This window comes from Myotis nattereri (genome assembly GCF_964212035.1).
Source record: "Myotis nattereri genome assembly, chromosome: 5".
In the NCBI taxonomy this organism is placed as follows: Eukaryota; Metazoa; Chordata; class Mammalia; order Chiroptera; family Vespertilionidae; genus Myotis; species Myotis nattereri.
In genome coordinates, this window is record NC_138080.1 from 67,564,980 (window position 1) to 67,585,035 (window position 20,056).

General features: G+C 38.3%; 1 protein-coding gene across 1 annotated transcript in view; it reads left to right on the plus strand.

Moving 5' to 3' along the window:
- Window positions 1–20,056, plus strand: part of SCLT1 (sodium channel and clathrin linker 1) — a 100,216-nt gene that overhangs the window by 22,308 nt on the left and 57,852 nt on the right. The window contains exons 7-9 of the mRNA XM_081093496.1: window positions 1,027–1,143; window positions 3,466–3,531; window positions 12,131–12,201. Coding sequence (XP_080949622.1) covers window positions 1,027–1,143; window positions 3,466–3,531; window positions 12,131–12,201 — 254 coding nt within the window. The remainder of the gene's footprint in view (window positions 1–1,026; window positions 1,144–3,465; window positions 3,532–12,130; window positions 12,202–20,056) is intronic.

Genomic DNA, 20,056 nt, shown 5'->3' on the forward strand with positions numbered 1-20,056 from the left:
GTAGGTTGTGTAGCTTTCAGTATTTATTGTATTTCAAATTTAAACATGTTTTTGAAAACAAATGGAAGCATGGGACCACATTCCAGTAACCATCAGTGATGACAGCATTACACAGCCCATCATATAAACTTCAGGAAACTCCACTCTACACTCATCAGAAGATGAGTCAAAAAGGCAAATAGTATGTATATATTATTATGAACATAATTTTGACTTTAAGGATCCCTGAAGCACATTTGAGAATGGCTATATTAAAAGAATAATAACTTGAGAAGCTTCTCGTTGTAAAATGCCAGGTGAAAATAGTATAATACAAACATTAAACTGTATCATTTTCAATTTTGTTAAAACAAAAACAGAATTCTCCCCCAAAATCTCATTTATAAATATCAATACATCTAACGTTTATAAAAAATTATTATATCTAGATGTTAGCAATATTTACTATCAGCTGATAAAATTATAAGTAATTCTTATTTTCTTTTCTTTTTCTGTATTTTCCCAATTTTCTACATATATTACATTTATTACTTTTATAATTATAAAAAAAAAAGTTGTATTTTGCCAGGGGCAATTTTCTTTGTCAGTAATTTCTAAGGCTTACACTGTGTTGAAGAACAAGGAGAGTGGTTTCATCCCTATGTCTGATTTAAGAGTTTTAATTTTGCCTATGAAATCTAAATAAAAAGAAAATTTCAAATAAATCTTCACCTTTTGTTTTATTCTCTAAATTATTAATACATCTTCATATCACCAAAAATATTAAATTATACCCTCTTTACAGAAGTTCTATTTCATTTTTTTCTTTGTTTTTACTTTTTCCCATCATCATCTGTCCTCCTATACCCTCTGCCACCTCCACCCATCTCTCTTCCCCTCCACAAACACTACACTGTTGTCCATGTTCCTTTTATTTTGTGACTTTTATATGAAAATTCATTCTGCAAAAGAATATGGTTAATTTGTACTATGCAGTAAGTAGCCTGTTAATAATTTAATGAGTTCTCAAATATTTTTGTTTTATAGGAAAAAAATTATGTTTTGGAACTCTGGCAGAATGTTTCTCAGGAGTTGGACAAAGTGAAGAAAATTTACCAGGAGAATAAGGCCCAAATTCAAGTAATTGAAGGAAGAAAACAAAAGGTAAAATTTGCTATCATGGTTTTCTTGTATAGCAATAAGGAATCACATTCTGGAGAAACTCAGTTTTGGAGAGGAATACCCAAGTTTCTAGTGTGTCCTTTATGTAACAGTAAATAAATCTTTGATAGTTAAAAATCTTTTGAGCTAATAATTAAAGCAGTTCCTACTGTACATTGGATTTTAAAATGTGATCAGCAGTGAAAGTCATATTTAGTGTTAAGAAGCAGCTATTAGATTATCTATAATAATAAAAGCATAATATGCTAATTAGACCGGACAGTCAAACGACCTTCTAGATGTCCGTCCCGATGACCATGCTATGACACCCACTGGCGCCAGGCCAGCCAAGGTGGGTGTGATGTGATTGGTTGGGGGCCTAGCCATTGCCCCACGATCGCCCTGCAGAGGGAGGCTCAGGCCACTAGCCAGAGGGGCGATGGATCAATCGGGAGGCTCCACGATTGCCCCAAAGAGGGAGGCCCAGGCCACTGACCAGCGGGCTGCAGCAGGTGGGTGGGGCCTCCCTCTGTGGGGCACAATCAATTGCCCCAAAGAGGGAGACCCAGGCTACCCCATGGCAGCACTGCGGCAGGTGGGAAGGGCCTCCCTCTTTGGGACGATCCATCGAAGAGCCCTGGCCGGGTGTGTGGGGCCTATCTATTTGGGGCGATTGATCGCAGGGTTCCCAGACTGTGAGAGAGCATAGGCCAGGCTGAGGGACACCTTCCTCACCCCCACCCCCCCCCCCCAGTGCACAAATTTCCGGCACTGTGTCTCTAGTTATGTATAAATGGACCTCTAAAGCTTTTACAGTCTTCATTTCCACCTGGCTTAAGAGAGACAAAAACTATTCATTGGATCGTGATAAATGAAGAAACCTGCTCAACTATAGGGACGACACTTTATATAAAATGAAAATGGACACCTTATTTATATATATTTTTATTGATTGCAGTGAGAGGAAGGGAGAGGGAGAGAGAGATAGAAACATGAGTGATGAGAGAGAATCATGGATCTGCCACCTCCTGCATGCCCCCCACTGGAGATTGAGCCCACCATGCAGTCATGTGCTCTGACCAGGAATTGAACTGTGATCTCCTGGTTCACAGGTCAACACTCAGTCACTGAGCCACACTTACCGGCTAAAAATTGACACCTTTAAATGTGAACTTTTACTAAAATAGATGTCAAATTTGTCTAACATAAATTAATCAGAATAGAATTTTACAATAGGAAGGTATCTTAATGGTTGCTTAAAGACTTCTATCAAAAGCAAAAATAATTTTATATTCTTCCAAAGTGGACATCTAGCTTTCACCTCATACTTCATGTTGATATGAATTCACTGTCTCACAGGACCATCCATTCCATTGGAAAACCTGTCTCTTTTATCCTTTTGTTCTTTTTCTGCTAGGTACATTGACAACTGTGGAATAATTCCAGTTCAAGTGGTTTTTCTGTAGAGTTTGAGAAGGCAACTGTTGGACATTTCTATCTAAACAAGTCATAGTAATATTTACATGATGCTTTGCAGTTTACTAAATAACTTCTCTGTGTGCCTGGGGTTAAAAATAACCCATGTTGTCTCATCCGTAAGACTAGAGATCTATAAACCATTTCTAATGTAATTAAGTTCTCTAAGGTTGTTTCCTTGTTTAGGTCAGTCAGCCAAGCAATTAGGTGTTTGTTTTGTTTGTTTTTCACCTGAATAAGATGATGTTTGCCCTGTAGCTTTGCAGTAATTATTTTTTTACAGAACTTCACAAATAATACTCTGTTCTTATTTTCCCAGTTATCTAACAATCTTTAATTCTGTCACCAGACATACTAACAGCTACTCCCAACTATTTGTCACCTGCACATGTAATTTTAGTGAGAGCATAACAGATAATAAAATGATTTAAACCTTGTGGCACTCAAGCTGTGAGAATTTTTAAAAGTGAGGAGTGGGACAGTAACTCTTTTGCCATGTTTTGCACTGTAGGTTTCGTATAGGTTTGAATGTGGCTTTCCAATATTGGACAGGACTTCTCTAGCATATCTATTAACTAATGAATTGATTTCTAGATTATGCTTTCACAAAAAAACAAAAAACAAACAGAAATAGCTACATTGCTTTCCATATTGCCATCTTATTTAATTTCAGTAATCATTTATTTAAAAGTTTACCATTTCTTCCATTATTAATTCACACAATAATAGAAGAAATGCCACTGATTTCATCTAGACTGGACATAATTATTTTAAATTTGATTTTAGTTTAATTTTAAATAAGCATTGCAAACCAAATGCTCTTTATGTGCCCCACCTTTTTCACTGTAGAATCAGCTGACCAATTTTCATCAACTGAACAAGCAACTTTCTGTTAATTCTGGGAGCCTAGAAAAGGTAAGTGGAAATACCATTTAGTGTACTTATTTATATAAACTTTAAATTGTCACTATGAATATTTATTTACGCTAATGTAAATCAACAACAAGAAACTTGTTACATGAAATTAAAATAGGTAAGCAGTACTCTTTTCTCTTCATCTGTCTTTTTCACATTTAATAACATGACACAGTACTTTCTGGAGATCAGAAGCTAACATCTATCTGAAATATATTTTAACTTGAAAATACTCATAAGTTTCTTGGTAGGCTCTCCTGAGAGTAACCTAGACTGGGACCTCCGCAAGAAAGGGACTCATGCACTGGTAGGTGTGTAATAGGAGGAAGAGAACTGTTAAATCAGTGAATAGCCTCATTTCTTAAATAACAGGGCACTAAGAACAATTTGTTAGTTGACTGACCACTAGAACTAACTGGTACACCTACATTTCCTTGTAATTTTTTTCCCTAAATAAATATAATCAGCCCTCCCACTTCTGCTCTTTACCATTTTTTCCTCTCACTTTCCTTTTCTTTCCTTCCTTTTCTTTCAGATTTTTTTTTCTCTTTTTCCTTCCATTTTCTTTTCCTTCTTGGAATTTTATTTTACCTCATTGTTGAGTAATAGGATTATGACATCTCAGGTAATTATTCTCCTTCCTTTCTTTGTTTTCCTTAGTTACTCTGCTATTCTGCTATTTTTGTTAGTACCTAATGAAAATGTCTTTGTTTAAGTGCAGAGTTGTGCCCTCAAAAGTAAGTTATCTAACTTTATCCTGTATTTTTAAATTTTCTCTTAACCCTGTAAAAATATTAAATCAGTTTCCCCAGTTTTACTTATGTTAACATTTAGAATTTCCAGCCACTTATAATTTTTATAATACACTTCTTGGGGTTTTAAAATAGTATTCAAATCCAGAACAAAATGATTGATTTCCATAATTAAGAAATCCTATTTCTATATGAAATGAATAGTTTAACATCACAATTATTCCTTCTTTCTTTCAGTATATCCCCTAGAATTGTGCAGTTACGTAATTCTTTGGTATATTATACAATAGAGCCCCTATTTTATTATAAACAACCCAAAGTCATTGTGATGAAACTCATGAGAAAAGAATATTTGAGTAATCACGGGAACACATTAAAAATTTCTAAGGCACAGAATTTAGATACAAGAAAAATGTTAAAGGAGCAAACAGGATGGATAAAAGAGAGTTGTGTTATAAAGAGCAAATAAAAGACTATACTGTGGTTAAAATATGGAAAATGGTTAAAATAAATTTTAAAGTATAACAGTGTTTCTTAATATTTATACATATGATCAAACAAGACTAATGAGTGTTAATGGAGGTAGCTGAGTGATTGTAATGCTCTTGTACATGTCAAAGTACATTCAGAGCATAGGCCCAGGGCAAGTTTAGGTCAAAAATCAATATAAAGAGAAGTCTCCGCCGAACCGGTTTGGCTCAGTGGATAGAGCGTCGGCCTGCGGACTGAAGGGTCCCAGGTTCGATTCCGGTCAAGGGCATGTACCTTGGTTGCAGGCACATCCCCACTGGGGGGTGTGCAGGAGGCAGCTGATCGATCTCTCTCATCAATGTTTCTGACTCTCTATCCCTCTCCCTTCTTCTCTGTAAAAAATCAATAAAATATATTTAAAAAAAAAAAAAAAAGAGAAGTCTCCTTTAAAAATTAAGAAATTTCTACTTAAAACTTTTCTGATTACATCAATAAACTGATTAAAAGAATAGGTTTCTACAGTTGTACAATGGCTTTCATGGCCAGTGCACATTAGTAATACGCAGAAGGTAAAATGCCCTGACTTGAATGGTATATGAAAGTACAAGTTTATATTTTTTTATGATTGTAGTTACAGTAAGAGTTCATATTTCCTACAGATTCTCTGTACTGAAATCATATTCTTTTTTGAGATTTTCTTAGCTCAACAAAATTACTAAAAAATATTTGTTGATTACCTACTAAGTTCCTTGCACTGTTATAGATGTTGTAGTTGCAAGAGGAAGTGCATCTGTCTGCAGAGCCCCAGTCTAGTAAAACAGGAAAGACACCTGACCGGTATGATTCAGTGTTTGAGCATCGACCCATGCGCCAGGAGGTCACAGGTTCTATTCCCAGTCAGGGCACATGCCCAGGTTGTGGGCTTGATCCCCAGTACAGGGCATGTGGGAGGCAGGCAATCCATGTTTCTCTCTCATCAATGTTTCTGTCTATCTATTCCTTTCCCCTCCTCTCTCTCTAAAATCAAGAAAAACATTTAAAAAACAAACAGGATAGAAGAAATAATCAGTGAATAAAGTGCTGAAATAGATGATAACTGAGAGGGATGCTTCCTGGGACCTTTATGAATCTCCACATTCTATGAATCCTCCACATTTGTATCTGCTCACAAATGCTGAACTAGGCCAAATTCAGGTGCAGTTGTTGAGCTTCTGCTAGGATTGCTACTAAGTTAAGTGTGTTAGTTACCAACACTAGCTTCTTATAATTCACAATTCTAATTTATATTTCTACTAATTATTCTACATCATTTATCTTTAAGATACTCTCAAATAATAATAAAAAACGCATTATTTATGGTAGTGCCAAGATAGTATCTATATATATAAAGAGCCAGGTCCCATCACATCCGAAACAACCGAATGGATGACCAAACAGCCTGCGTGGGGCAACATGGCTGGCAGGGGAGTTAGTGAGGGACAACCAAATGACTGAGCAGCAGGCTGCATGGGGTGACCAGGCCGGCAGGGGGTTAGTGAGGGGCGACCAGGCTGGCAGAGGGTGCAGTTGGCGGCAACCAGGCCAGCAGGCAGGGCAGTGAGGGGCGACCAGGCTGGCAAGGGGACAACTGGGGGCGAGCAGACTGGCAGGGAGGCCAGTGAAGGGTGACCAGGCCAGCAGGGGGGGCGGGGGGGGGCTGTTGGGGGCAACCAGGCTGGCAGGAGGCCAGTTAGGGGTGACCATTATTACACCCAGGTTTTGTTGCTATTTTTTGTTGTTATTTTTTGGCTGTGGTATAATTTGCTTACTTATTTCTAGTTCTGTCTCTGTATGTGATACTTGGTCTCTTAAATTGTGTTCTGTTAATTGAGTACTAAATTCTGGTCTGCAGTAGTCTATTTCCCAACATAAAGATGTAGTCCAGAGGCTTCCTTTCAGGTCTCATAAAGACATTCATTCATTCATTCCTCAAAGGTATAAGTACTTAGAATGTGCTAAATCAGGTGCATATCCTAAGTGACACTGCGAGTTCTAGAAGAAGCTAGTCCTCAAAAAATAGCCATATTGTAGCCAGAAATACATAAACTTTAAATATAGTATTTAAATATAATGCAATACATATTGTAGAAGTACATAGAAAGTACATTTTATCAAAATGCAAAAAGGAAACAGTTAATTCTGCCTTACATTGGGCGGATGACATGGAATGTGGAGGGGTGAATGCTGGCAGAAGGAGGACATCCCAGGCAGAGGGAAATACAATGGTGTGTTAACAATACAAAGTCAATACTATTGTACTGGGTAGAGTATGAGAGAAGCATAATGAAATTGCCTCTGAAACTTTTGCTGGAGAAATGTATGTATGATCTGTTGGGATGGAAGAGACTGAAATCAGGACTGTCAGTTAGTCAGTAACTGTCATCCATAGGGCTTTGCATCTAAGGCATATAGAGAAAGATAAGGAATTTCTACCATCATGGTAAAAGCAGCACTTACAGAAGGAAATTAGTTCCCGTAGAAAAATTTTCCTACAATGGCAAAGTGCTTCATATCTTACTTTAGTTTCCTTCACAAGTAGACCCTGAGGAAAGGATTTCAAAGCATGTAGTTTATTTAGAGACTAGAGGCCCAATGCCCGAAATTCCTGCAAGCGGCATGGCCCCTGCCTCCGCCCATTGCAGTGGCCACCTCAGCCTTCGATTGGAAGGTCATCCAGAAGGACATCTGGTCTAATTAGCATATTACACTTTTATTATTATAGATAATACAGGGAGCACCAGTAGGGGAGTGGGGAAGTGAGACTAGGAAGGGAAGAGAGACAGCCAATAAAGGATTTTCAACAGTCAAGTGAATTAACATTGTGGGTAACTGAAACTAATTCTGCTAATGAACTGTGGAAGCCAGTATAGACTCAGTTATTCTGCCAATTCCCTTCATTCATTGTTATCAGGCTCTTCCAGAGCAGTGGGGACATGAATTCTGCAATACCCACAGCCTTTACACAGTTGGTGAGCAGAGGAGGCTCAGGTGGCCAGAGAAAGGCAGAAGGCAGAAATGCACATGCAGGTAGTTGGAGGGAAGCAGGTGACACTGAAGTAGTAAAGGTGAGAAAAGATGGCCAGGGTTCTATTTTACCCTCAAAACAACTAATTATTGTCATTACTTCATTTTATTTTTCTACTTATATGCCCTAGAGTTAATCTTTAAAGAGGAAGGGTTGTTGCCCTAATCGGTTTGGCTCAGTGGATAGAGCGTCGGCCTGCGGATTGAAGGGTCCCGGGTTCGATTCTGGTCAAGGGCATGTACCTTGGTTGCGGGCACATCCCCAGTAGGGAGTGTGCAGGAGGCAGCTGATCGATGTTTCTAACTCTCTATCTCTCTCCCTTCCTCTCTGTAAAAAATCAATAAAATATATTTTTTTAAAAAAGAGGAAGTGTTGTTGTTGTTGTTTTTTTCCTTAGTGGAGCACTCCTTATTTTTCTCATAACCTTTTAAAAAATATTTTTATTGTTGAGAATATTACAAATTCCCCCCTTTTTTCCTCCCTTTGTCCCCCACCACCCTATTGCCAGTGTCCATGGGCAATGCTTATAATTTCCTTGGTTAATTTCTTCTCGACCCCCCCCTGCCCCCCTTCTCTTTGAGTTTCTTCAGTCTGTTCCGTGTTTCCATGCCTCTGGTTCTATTTTATTCATAAGTTTATTGTGTTCATTAGATTCCACATATAAGGGAGATCATGTGATGTTTCTCTGACTGGTATATTTCACTTAGCATAATCATTTCCATGTCCCTCCAGGCTATTTCAAATGATAATAGATCCTTCTTTTTTATATCTATACTAGAGGCCCGGTGCACAAAAAATTCTGCACTCGGGGGGGAAGAGGGGTCCCTCAGCCCAGCCTGTGCCCTCTCGCAGTCTGGGACCCCTCGGGAGATAACGACCTGATGGCTTAGGCCTGCTCCCGGGTGGCAGAGGGCAGGCCCAATCCCTAGGTGCAGCCCCTGGTCGGGCTCAGAGCAGGGCCGATTGGGGACTTGGGGTGCCGCCCCCTGTCATGCATAGAGCAGGGCGGATCAGGAGGTTGTGATGCCACCCTCAGTCACGCTCAGGGTAGGGCCGATTGGAGGGTTGGGGCACTGCCCCCTGTCACACTCAAGGCAGGGTCGATGGGGAGGTTGCAGCGCCACTCCCTGTCACGCACAGAGCAGGGCCGATAGGGGAGTTGAGGCGCCGCCCCCTGTCACACACAGAGCAGGGCCCATCAGGGGGGTTGGGGTGCTGCCCTATCACCCACAGAGCAGGGTCGATCAAGGGGTTGGGGCACCGCCGCTCTCACACTCAGGGCAGGGCCGATGGGGAGGTTATGGCTCTACCCTGTCACACACAGAGCAGGGCCCGTGGAGGGATGGGGGGCTTTAGGGCGCCACACCCTGTCACACACAGAGCAGGGCCGATCAGGGGGTTGGGGTGCCGCACCCTGTCACACACAGAGCTGCAGGGCGATTAGGTGGTTGGGGAGCTCCCCCCTATCAGGCACAGAGCAGGGCTGATCAGGGGGTTGGGGCACCTTCCCCTGTCACGAACAGAGCAGGGCGGTTAGGGAGGTTGTGTCCCTGCCCCCTGTCACACACAGAGCCACAGGGTGATCAGGGGGTTTGGACGCTGCCCCATGTCACGCTGATCCCGGTGCTGGGAGGCATATTACCCTTTTACTATATAGGATAGAGGCCTAGTGCATGGGTGGGGCTGGCTGGTTTTCCCTGAAGGGTGTCCTGGATCAGGGTGGGGGTCCCCACTGGAGTGCCTGGCCAGCCTGGATGAGGGGATGATGGCTGTTTGCAGCTGGTCACACACCCTTCAGCGTGGGGGTCCCCACTGGGGTGCCTGGCCAGTCTGGGTGAGGGGCTGAGGGCTGTTTTCAGGCTGACAGGTGACTGAAGCTCCCCACTGCTCCTTTTTTTCTTTTTTTTTATTCTGGGCCATCTTTAGCTCTGGCTCCAGCTCTGAGGCCTCTGCTGCTGAAAGCAGGTATCTGGTTTGTCTGGTTTCTATAATTGAAACAATGTATAACTCCAGCTCTGAGATCCCGCCGGCTGAAAGCAGGTTTCTGGGGTTTTGTTTAGCTTCTGTATTTGTTACGATGTTTCAGACTGCAGGCTCAGAGGCTGGCAAGGCAGGCGGGGAATGTTGGAGTCCTCCGTCACTGAAGCAAGCAAGCCTCATGTTAGCTTCCAGCTGCCTGGCTGCTGGCCGCCATTTTGGCTGGCAGTTAATTTGCATATCGCCCTGATTAGCCAATGGGAAGGGTAGCAGTCGTACGCTAATTGCCATGTTTCTCTCTTATTAGATAGGATAGTTTTCCATTGTGTATATGTACCATAGCTTTTTTATCCACTCATCTACTGATGGGCACTTAGGCTGTTTCCAGAGCTTAACTAGTATAAATAACATTGCTATGTACATAAGTGTGCATATATTCTTCCTTATTGGTGTTTTGGGATTCTTAGGATATATTCCCAGAAGTAAGAATACTGGGTCAAACAGCAGTTCCATTCTTAATTTTTGAGGAAACTCCACACTATTTTCCATAGTGGCTGCACCAGTCTGCATTCCCACCCATAGTATACTACGGTTCCTTTTTCTCCATATCCTTGCCAGCACTTGTCGTTTGTTGATTTATTGATAGTAGCCATTCTGGCTGGTGTGAGGTGGTACTGCATTGTCGTTTTAATTTGCATATCTCTGATGACTACTGATGTTAAGCATTTTTTCATCTCTCTCTTGGTCATTTGTATGTCCTCTTTAGAGAATTGTGTATTCAGGTCCTCTGCCCATTTTTTAGTTGGATTGTTTTTTGTCCTTTTGTTGAGTTGTATGAATACTTTATATATTTTGGAAATTAACCCCTTATCGGATGTACCATTGGCAAATATGTTTTCCCATACAGTGGGTTCCCTGTTCATTTTGATGATGGTTTCTTTTGTTGTGCAGAAGCTTTTTAGTTTGATGTAATCCCATTTGTTTATTTTTTTTCCCTTTGTTTCTCTTGTCCTAGGAGATGTATTGGTGAAAATTCTGCTCTGTGAGATGTCTGATGTTTTGCTGCCTATATTTTATTCTAGGATTTTTATGGTTTCATTACTTACATTTAAGTCTTTTCTCCATTTTGAATTTATTCTTTCTTTTAAACTCTTTATTGTTGAAAGTATTACAGATGTTCCCTTGTTGACCCTCCTCCGCTCCACTCCTGCCTCCTCCCAGGCCTTCCCTGCAATATTGTTTGTCCATGGGCTAGCCATGTATCCATATACATTCTTTCATTAATCTCTTCCTGCCCTCCCTTCCCTCTGATATATGTCAGTCAGTTGCATGTTTCAATATCTCTGGATTTGTTTTGTTCATCAATTTATTTTGTTCACTAGATTCCACATATAAGTGATATCATGTGATACTTGTCTTTCTCTGACTAGCTTATTTCACTTAGCATAATACTCTCCAGGTTCCTCCATGCTGTCTCAAAGGGTAAGAGTTTCTTCTTTTTTGCAGCTGCATATTATTCCATTGTGTAAATATATACCACAGGTTTTTATTAGTTTATTCTGCATATGGTGTAAATTGGCGGTCTAGTTTCATTTTTTTGCATGTGCCTGTCCAATTTTCCCAGCACCATTTACTGAAGAGACTATCTTTATTCCATTGTATGTTCTTCCCTCCTTTGTCAAATATTAATTAAGCATAAAGGCTTGCTTTGATTTCTGGGTTTTCTGTTCTGTTCCATTGATCTATATGCCTGTTCTTGTGCCAGAACCAAATTGTTTTTATTACAGTAGCTTTGTAGTATAATTGATATCTGATATTGTGATTCCTCCAACTTTGTTCTTCTTTCTTTCTTAAGATTGCTGCTGCTATTTGAGGGTCTTTTTTGGTTCCACATAAATTTTTGGAGTATTTGTTCTAGATCAGTGAAATATGCGATTAGTATTTTAATAGAGATTGCATTGAATCTATCTATAGATTACTTTAGGTAGTATGGACATTTTACTGATGTTAATTCTACCAATTCCTGAACATGGTATATGCTTCCAATTGTTTATATCTTCTCATCTCTTTTTTTCAACATCCTGTAGTTTTCCAAGTATAGCTCTTTTACATCCTTGGTTAAGTTTATTCCGAAGTATCTTAACTTTTTTGTTGCAATAGTAAATGGGATTGTTGATGATATATATTTTTTTAGTTTCTATTTCTGAGAGTTCATTATTGATGTCTAAAAATTCCATTGACTTCTGGGTATTAAAGAAGCAGTTTTAAATGTTCTGACACTGAATATTCTTTTTTTTTCCTGACACTGAATATTCTTATTTTTTTCTTATGGTAGAGTAACCAACACTTGCTGAAAACAGTAACTGACCAAAGTGTGGAAATCGAGAAACTCCGAAAACAACTTAGGTATTTTTAAAAATCAATTTTGTTATTTTAGTATTACTAATTGTTTTTCTTCAGAGGAACTGATGATGCCATAATTTTTCCCATGGGTTTTTTCCCCCCTTCCCTTTTACGTTTCTGTCAATAGCTATTTGTGTGATCTATTGGGATGGGAAGAGACTAAATCAAAACTATCAGTGAGCCCTAGCCAGTTTTGCTCAGTGGATAGCACGTCGGCCCTTGGACTAAAGGGTCCTGGGTTCGATTCCAGTCAAGGGCACATACCTTGGTTCTTGGTTGCAGGCTCAAACCCCCGCATGTTGGAGGCAACCAGTAGATGTGACTCTCTCACATCATTGTTTCTGTCTGTCCCCGGGCCTTCTACTCTCTCTGAACATTAATGGCAAAGTGTCCTCGGTGAGGATTAATTAAAAAAAACAACTATTAGTGAGGAGGCAACTATAATATATATATATGACGGGATGTTTCATGATGTTAAAACCAGTGGTTATGGAAGAAAATCAAATTCCTTAGATAAAATTTTTTTCACATGTATCTTTCTTTGGATTCCCCCATAAGCAGACCCTGAGAAAAGGGTTCTGAGCATGTAGTTTATTTAGATGTTAGGGGAGTAGAGAAGTGAGACAGGGAAGAGGAAGAGAAGGCGTCAATAAAGGGTTTTTAATCAGGCATTTTAATACTGTGTATGTATATTGTGGTCCAGTGGTTTAATAATCATTGCATTAATAAATTCGCAAGAATACTTCCAAGTGACAGAAACATTTTTGGCACTTTTTGTTCCTCTCACTCGTGATACTTAAAATTAAGAAGTGTAGTCCTCTAAGGTTTTGTTCTATGCTGCAGACATTTACAAATATCTTTAAATTGTAGTGTATATAGAAAAGAGAAAAGAACCTACAACTGAGCTCAGAGTCGTAAGGATAAAGAGGAGGAATCAACAAAAGAGGCTGAGAAGAGACCAGTGAAATAGGAGACACGAGGAAGTGTGTCCTGGGGGTTAAGTGAAGGACGTATATCAAGGAGGAAGAAATGATTGCTGAGTGAAGTGCAATTAATGCTAGATAAAGCAGGATGAGTTTATTGAATTTAGCAACATAGAAGTTGTATTAGCTTCCCACCTGCCTTAACAAATGATAATTGGTGGCTTAAAACAACAAATTTATTCCTCATAGTTCTGGAGACTAGATGTTTGAAATCAAGGGGTTAGTAGGGCTGTGCTCCCTCGAGGCTTTGGGGGAGAATCTTTCTTTGCCTCTGCAGCTGCTGGTAGCCTGAGGTACTTCTTGGCTCCTGGCAGCATAACTCTCATCTCCTCTCACCTTCATCTTCACTTGACCTTGTTTTCTGTCTCTGTGTACCCTCTCCTCCTTCATAAGCATAAAAGTCTTAGGATTTAGAGCCCACCCTTATCTAGGATAATTCATCTTGAGATCCTTACCTTAATTACTTCTACAAAGTCCTTGTTTCCAAATAAAGTTTCAGGTAAACCTGAATTTGGGGGTGGGGATACAGTCACTATTCAACCCTCTGCAGGGGTCATTGTGGTTTTAACAAGAGTACTTCAGAATCTACTCTCTTTTCAGATTCATACAAATCATTAAAAAACATAGAACTCATTCTGGCTGGTAAAAAGTCATAGCAATCAGGAAAACTCATGTTGAAGTAATGTAATACTTCTTTACACCCAGTTATCAATGTCAAAAATATAATGTGGAATGTAATAACAAGTGCAAAAGGAGCTTAAAGAATGATGCAATTTATATACATTTTAAATGTTTTAAATAATAGTGTGTGTTGATTATGTATATATATTTTAGTTATATATGTCCTATATGTTTAGATGTATGTCTATATCAACTTATATAGTAAACAAATAAAATGTCTGTATATTGCATATGTATTATAAAAGAATAAAATAAAAACATTTCCAGGAATGACATACCCTAACTTTTAATTAGTGATTACCTCTGTGGAATAAGACTATTTTTAGAAGTAGGGAATTGGAGGCTGCCTAGGTGTCTGTCACCAAGGAATGGATAGGTAAAGTGCAGTAATTGCATCCTGTGGAATGCTATGCATCATTTAGAAACATGTGCTTACATGTAAAGATGTAGTTATAGCAACATGGATCTATAAAACAGGGTTTGTGTTTTAAAAGTAAAAAGATACTATTTATAGCATAAAAACACATGCAAATAACAATATATAATTTACTAGATATATATATATATATATATATATATATATATATATATATGCAGATAGATAGGTATCTCCAAAGTATGTATCACATTTTAATGTGAACCACAAGATGAAGAGAATGAGAGAAGGACTGAGAGTGCACAGGAAAACAAAAATAAACAAATGAGAGCAACAGTTCACAGTTAATAATAACAGATCATGGAAAGAATAGTGTGATTAATTTAACTCTGCACTTAAGGTTCAGAAAAGAGTGGAAAAAGGAAAAGAATATGGTGTATGTAGTATAAAACAGGATGCGAGATCCTGGAAGAAAGATGAGTAAGAAAATTGGTTCATAAAGACCTGCGATCATATGATGATAATGGAAATAGAAAATAAAAATGCATATAAATATTTTTGTATAGGGAAAATGAGCAGAACTTGGTGATATTGGGATAAAGGACAGGGGAAGAATCATTGAATTTTATTGCTAAAAGTATTTTAATGATCGTCTTACTTTAACTTTCTATTTTTTAACATTTTTTTGTTAAATTTATTAGGGTGACTGGTTAATAGGATCATATAAGTTTCATGTGTACATGTCCATGATGCAAGATCAGTATATTGCACTGGGTGCCCACCATTCAGTGAAACCATCTCCTGTCACCATATATTAGCCCCCTCCACCCCACCACCACCTGCCCACTCCCTTCCCTCTGGTAACTACCACAGTGCTGTCTGAATCTATGAGATTCAGTTTTATATGCTACATATGAGTGAAATCATATGGTTCTTAGCTTTCTCTGGCTGGCTTATTTTACTTAGCTTAATATTCTCAAGGTCTATCCATGTTGTCGCATATACAAAAGAATAACTTTCTACCTTTTATTAAAATATATTTTTATTGATTTCAGAGAAGGAGAAGGAGCGAGAGATAAAAACATCAATGATGAGAGAGAATCATTGATTGGCTGCCTTCTGCATGCCCTCTACTAGGGATCGAGCCCTCATCCTGGCATGTGCCCTTGACCCAAATTGAACCTGGGACCCTTCAGTCCGCAGGCGGATGCTCTATCCACTGAACCAAACCAGCTAGGGCTAACTTTCTGCTTTTATAGAAGAAACCAAAATGAGCCAAGAGCTCATAAATCATTTGTCTTATTCATGCTTGCCCAAAAATTCATGAAAAAGCCAAATTAGAACTCACATGTTGTAATTGCTAATTTAGTGAGTTTCTATACCTGGTTCTCTAACAGTATTCACCGAAGTAAGGAAGTCAATGAGAGCTGCTTGTTAAAGAAAGGATGATGAGTGGCTACATTTTTTTTTTTTTTGACATCTCATTTGGCTTTTGGACATTCAGGCCCAAAGATTATCAATAGAGATTGATAAAGCTAGTTGTGGTTTTCTAAAAGGTCTTACATTTCATTGTCCATGAGCAGTTTTGCCATAATATTTACTGGCAGTATTCCATAGTTTAACATTAAGCAGTTCAGAGTTGTATACATAAAACTAATGCTTGCTTTTCCTGACACAGACTTGAAGGAACAGAAGGATAAGCAGATGCTTCTTTTAAGGAGGAGGGTATTGCTTTCCAGTTTGACAGATTCAGAATGATGGGCATATTGACATTACCAGAATGTAGGTTTTGAGATGCCGTATATAACCATGCCAAGAATAACTAGATCGGAAACTCTTTAAACACCAGCATTAAGTTTGTACTGATACTGAAAACATACTGGTTTCATTTGTTTGATGTTATGGTACAAAAAAAAGTAGAATCCTGTGAATTTATAATTAAAGCTTTTCATCATTTTCCTTTTCCGAGAGTTTCTGGTGATGCCCTGTCATAGCAGATGAAACTCTTCAGCCTATTTTCCAAGAACCTACTTCACCTGGTTTCCCCAACCCTCCAGTTATGTACAAACTGCTCACACTAGCTATCTTACTATTACTCATGGAACAAGTTTTGGTTCCTTCCCCTTTGCCTTTGATCATTGTTCTGTTTGTCAAAATGTTATAACTTCCTAAGCCTGGTTAAAACTTGTCATCTCCAGGAAGACTTCTCTCATTCACTCCACCAGATTTTTACTCTTCCTGGGGCTCTTCTCAGCATTAATTAATTTAAACAAATGTGTTTTTCTCTTTAGGTGCTTTTTTAAAAATATATATTTTATTGATTTTTTTACAGAGAAGAAGGGAGAGGGATAGAGAGTTAGAAACATCGATGAGAGGGAAACATCTACCAGCTGCCTCCTGCACACTCCCCTCTGGGGATGTTCCCGCAACCAAGGTACATGCCCTTGACCGGGATCAAACCTGGGACCCTTTAGTCCGCAGGCGGATGCTGTATCCACTGAGCCAAACTGGTTAGGGCTCTTTAGGTGCTTTTTAAAAAATATTTGTTTCTAATGTATGCCCCACTGAGTTATGGACATGGTTGTTATTAAAGTCATTCCTGCTCAGATTTTATATCTTCCTTGTAAAGTCTTTGAAGGAAAGAATTGTCATCTGTTGATATTTTTCAGGAATAACCAATATTATCTTGGTAAAACGATGTGCTATACATACTGACTAAAGTATTTGCATAGGGGTCTGTGTTATCCTGTGTCACCATTAGAATGTTTATTGAAAAATATTTTAGCCACTAAGGAATGATCTTATTAGCACACATAGATAGTAGCTATAATAATAAAAGTGTAATTTGCTAATTAGACCAGACAGCCGAACGACCTTCCCTGGATGTCCTCCTGGACGAAGCCAGGACTGTGATGGCCGAGGCAAGTCGCGGTGGCTGAGAGGACTGAACCCCTTGCACGAATTTCATGCATCGGGCCTCTAGTCTTCATATAAAGAATCTGTAACTTGCCAATTTATTTTATATTTATTGAGAACTTAAACATACACAAGTGTGCTCTGGGGTAGAAATGGTCATTAATAAGTTTATGTGTGATATGATAGCCTCAAATTATTAATTTGACCCATTAATCTCATGCACACTTTCGTGGCTTCAATGATCTCTATAAAGATGAGACCCCCATTCAATTTTTCTAGCTCAAGTTTTTCTTGGTTGTCTCCACCCAGATGATTCAGAGGCACTTGAAACTCAGAAGGCTCTCAACTGAGCTTATTATCTATCATGTATCCTGAATCTTTATGTTTGTGACTGGCACCATCCAGTTCCTGCTTCAGAAAACTAGGAGGTATCCTAAATTCTTTTCTGTTTCAACTCTGCCTTCCAAATGTCTCTCAGATCCTTCACTTCTACGTCACTGTGTTGTTATTGCCTTTGCTCAGTCTGTCATCTCATCTGAGTAACCTCCAAATTGGCTTATTTCTTCCCTATCTTCCTTTCTCATGCTGTCATCAAAATGATCTTTCTAAAATAAAATCTGATTCATGTCACTGTCCTTCAAGGGCTACTAAATGCCATTGAATATAATCCAAGTTACTCGGCACAACATAAAGTCCTCTATGACTTGACCCCTGGCTACTTTAGATCTTGTCACTCGTCACCTCAATTTTCTAAACTACTCTTAGTTTTCCAGACAAGCCATGCTATTTCCTAACTCCCTAATTTTGTTCACATTGTTCAGGCAGCCTGAAATGCTCTTCTCTGATAAATATCCTCTCAACATTCAACTGTGACATGTTCTAGAAATGTTTTACGGAATCTTAATGGTTTCTTCCTCCCCAGGTAGAACCAGGTGTTCCATCCTTTGTGCCTCAGCTGTAACTGCAGTTGCTTCTCTCCTAGCATTTCTAACACTCTAGTGTACTTTAATTCTTTATAAGTTAATCTCTCTGTACTAGTTTTTAAGATCCTTAAAGATATGGCTCATAGTTTAGTCATTTTTATCTTGCCATCATCTAGCCCAGTGCTAGACACGGGGCAAGTGCTCAAAAAATATTGTTGAGTGATTCAGTTAATTAAATAATTAATTAAATTGCACTTCATTGGAGGGGCAAAGCTAAACTAATTTATGTGGGTTTTCTCTTTGTGTACTTTTGTCATTGATCTTGTGGGGGCACAACTGTCTTCTTGAGTGTCATTGTTTATAAAAATTATATTTTATATTCTTCAGCTATGCAGTAATGTGTGACCATTTAGTGGTTGATTTCAAAAACAACACACCAGAGAAAACCATTTTTAATATAATTAATAGTAGCTTTGCAAAATGAATGAAAAGATTTTCAGTGTTTCTCATTATGGATCCAGGCTTTAAGCTATACCGACTTTTAAATGTTTTTAGTACCAATCATCTCAAAGTTTGAATGCATGATAGATGCAGTTAAGTATTTTTTAATGGTTAGTGCTCTATTTAAATATGAAATAAAATCCAGGAGATATTTAAAATGTGATAGTGAAAGGATTTTTAAATAAGAAGTTTAATTAAAAAACATAAGAGCAATTTGATACCAGTGTGATTCTTTACATCAATCTATTATGTTTAATGCAACAAAGGCTAAATTACATAAATCAGTCTGCATATTTATTATGTTCATTTTTAATCTTTTTCTTCAAAAATATTGCCTGTGCCAATAATTTTTATGTAATCTCTTTTTTTCAAAAATATATGTACCTTTGCCAGGTAATAGTTTTATTTTAGCTGAGATAATAGTTTTTTCTCAGCTGTTTTATGTTCCAATTTGAATAATATTATGTCTTCTGTTATAAGAATGCTATGGAAATCTGGAATCCCTGGATCACTATGTTTGATTCATAGTCTCTTGGAAACTGTCCTGTGTGAGAAATGGCCTGAGCTTAGTCATAAGAATTTGCCAGACAGTGCCTTATGTGCTGGCTGCTAGTCTTCTAAGACTAGCATGTTTTAAGAAATAGGGCTTTGCTGTCATTTTTCTGTCTGTTCACACTGTTTTAATTACAGTTACCCATTATTTAAATGTTTACTAGTATATTGTTCATGCTTAATCTTTAAGGGTCAGAAAGAGGAATATTAAACTTTATGTCCAGAACATATTGTTCAAGAGTAGGAACAGATCCATAACTTCATTGTTTGGAAGTTTTGCCTCTAATAATTGATTACTGATTTATTTCAAAATATGTATTTTATTGATAATAATTTTATTTTGCAAATATTCACATTTGCACTCCTAACCGAAAAATGTGTTTCTGTGCAGTATGAAGTATAAATAGCGTAGGCTTTTAAATCAGATAGTTCTAGTTTTGTTTTCTTGTTTTTTATTTTCTATTTTGTATTCTGGTTCTGGTTCATTGACTTGGCCAGGTTGCTTAACTGAATGAACTTCAGTTTCCTCATTTCTGGAATGGAAATATGATCTTCTTTGCAGTGTTGCAGTATTCAATGACTCTCATTGTCTTTGATCTCCATTCTACTTTAGTATATGACCTTTCCAAGTAGATAGGCATGGAGAATGCTTACAAAGCAGATGCCAGTAGGTTTGAGAGTTGGTATTTCTGTCATAAATAGGCAGTAGATATTTCCCTTCCTAGCTCTGGAAAATCAGCCTTACCTACGTTGTTGCTGCTATAACTCCTAGGTCTAGATGAAGCCTTCCTTTCTTATTTTATCCTTTCTACTAAGCTCTATTCCCATTTCTTGCATACTGTACAACCCCAGATCTCTTCTTTTCCTTCTTATATCTTGTTCCTTCACTTATGTTCATTCATTTTAAAAATTTAGTCTCTCTTTTG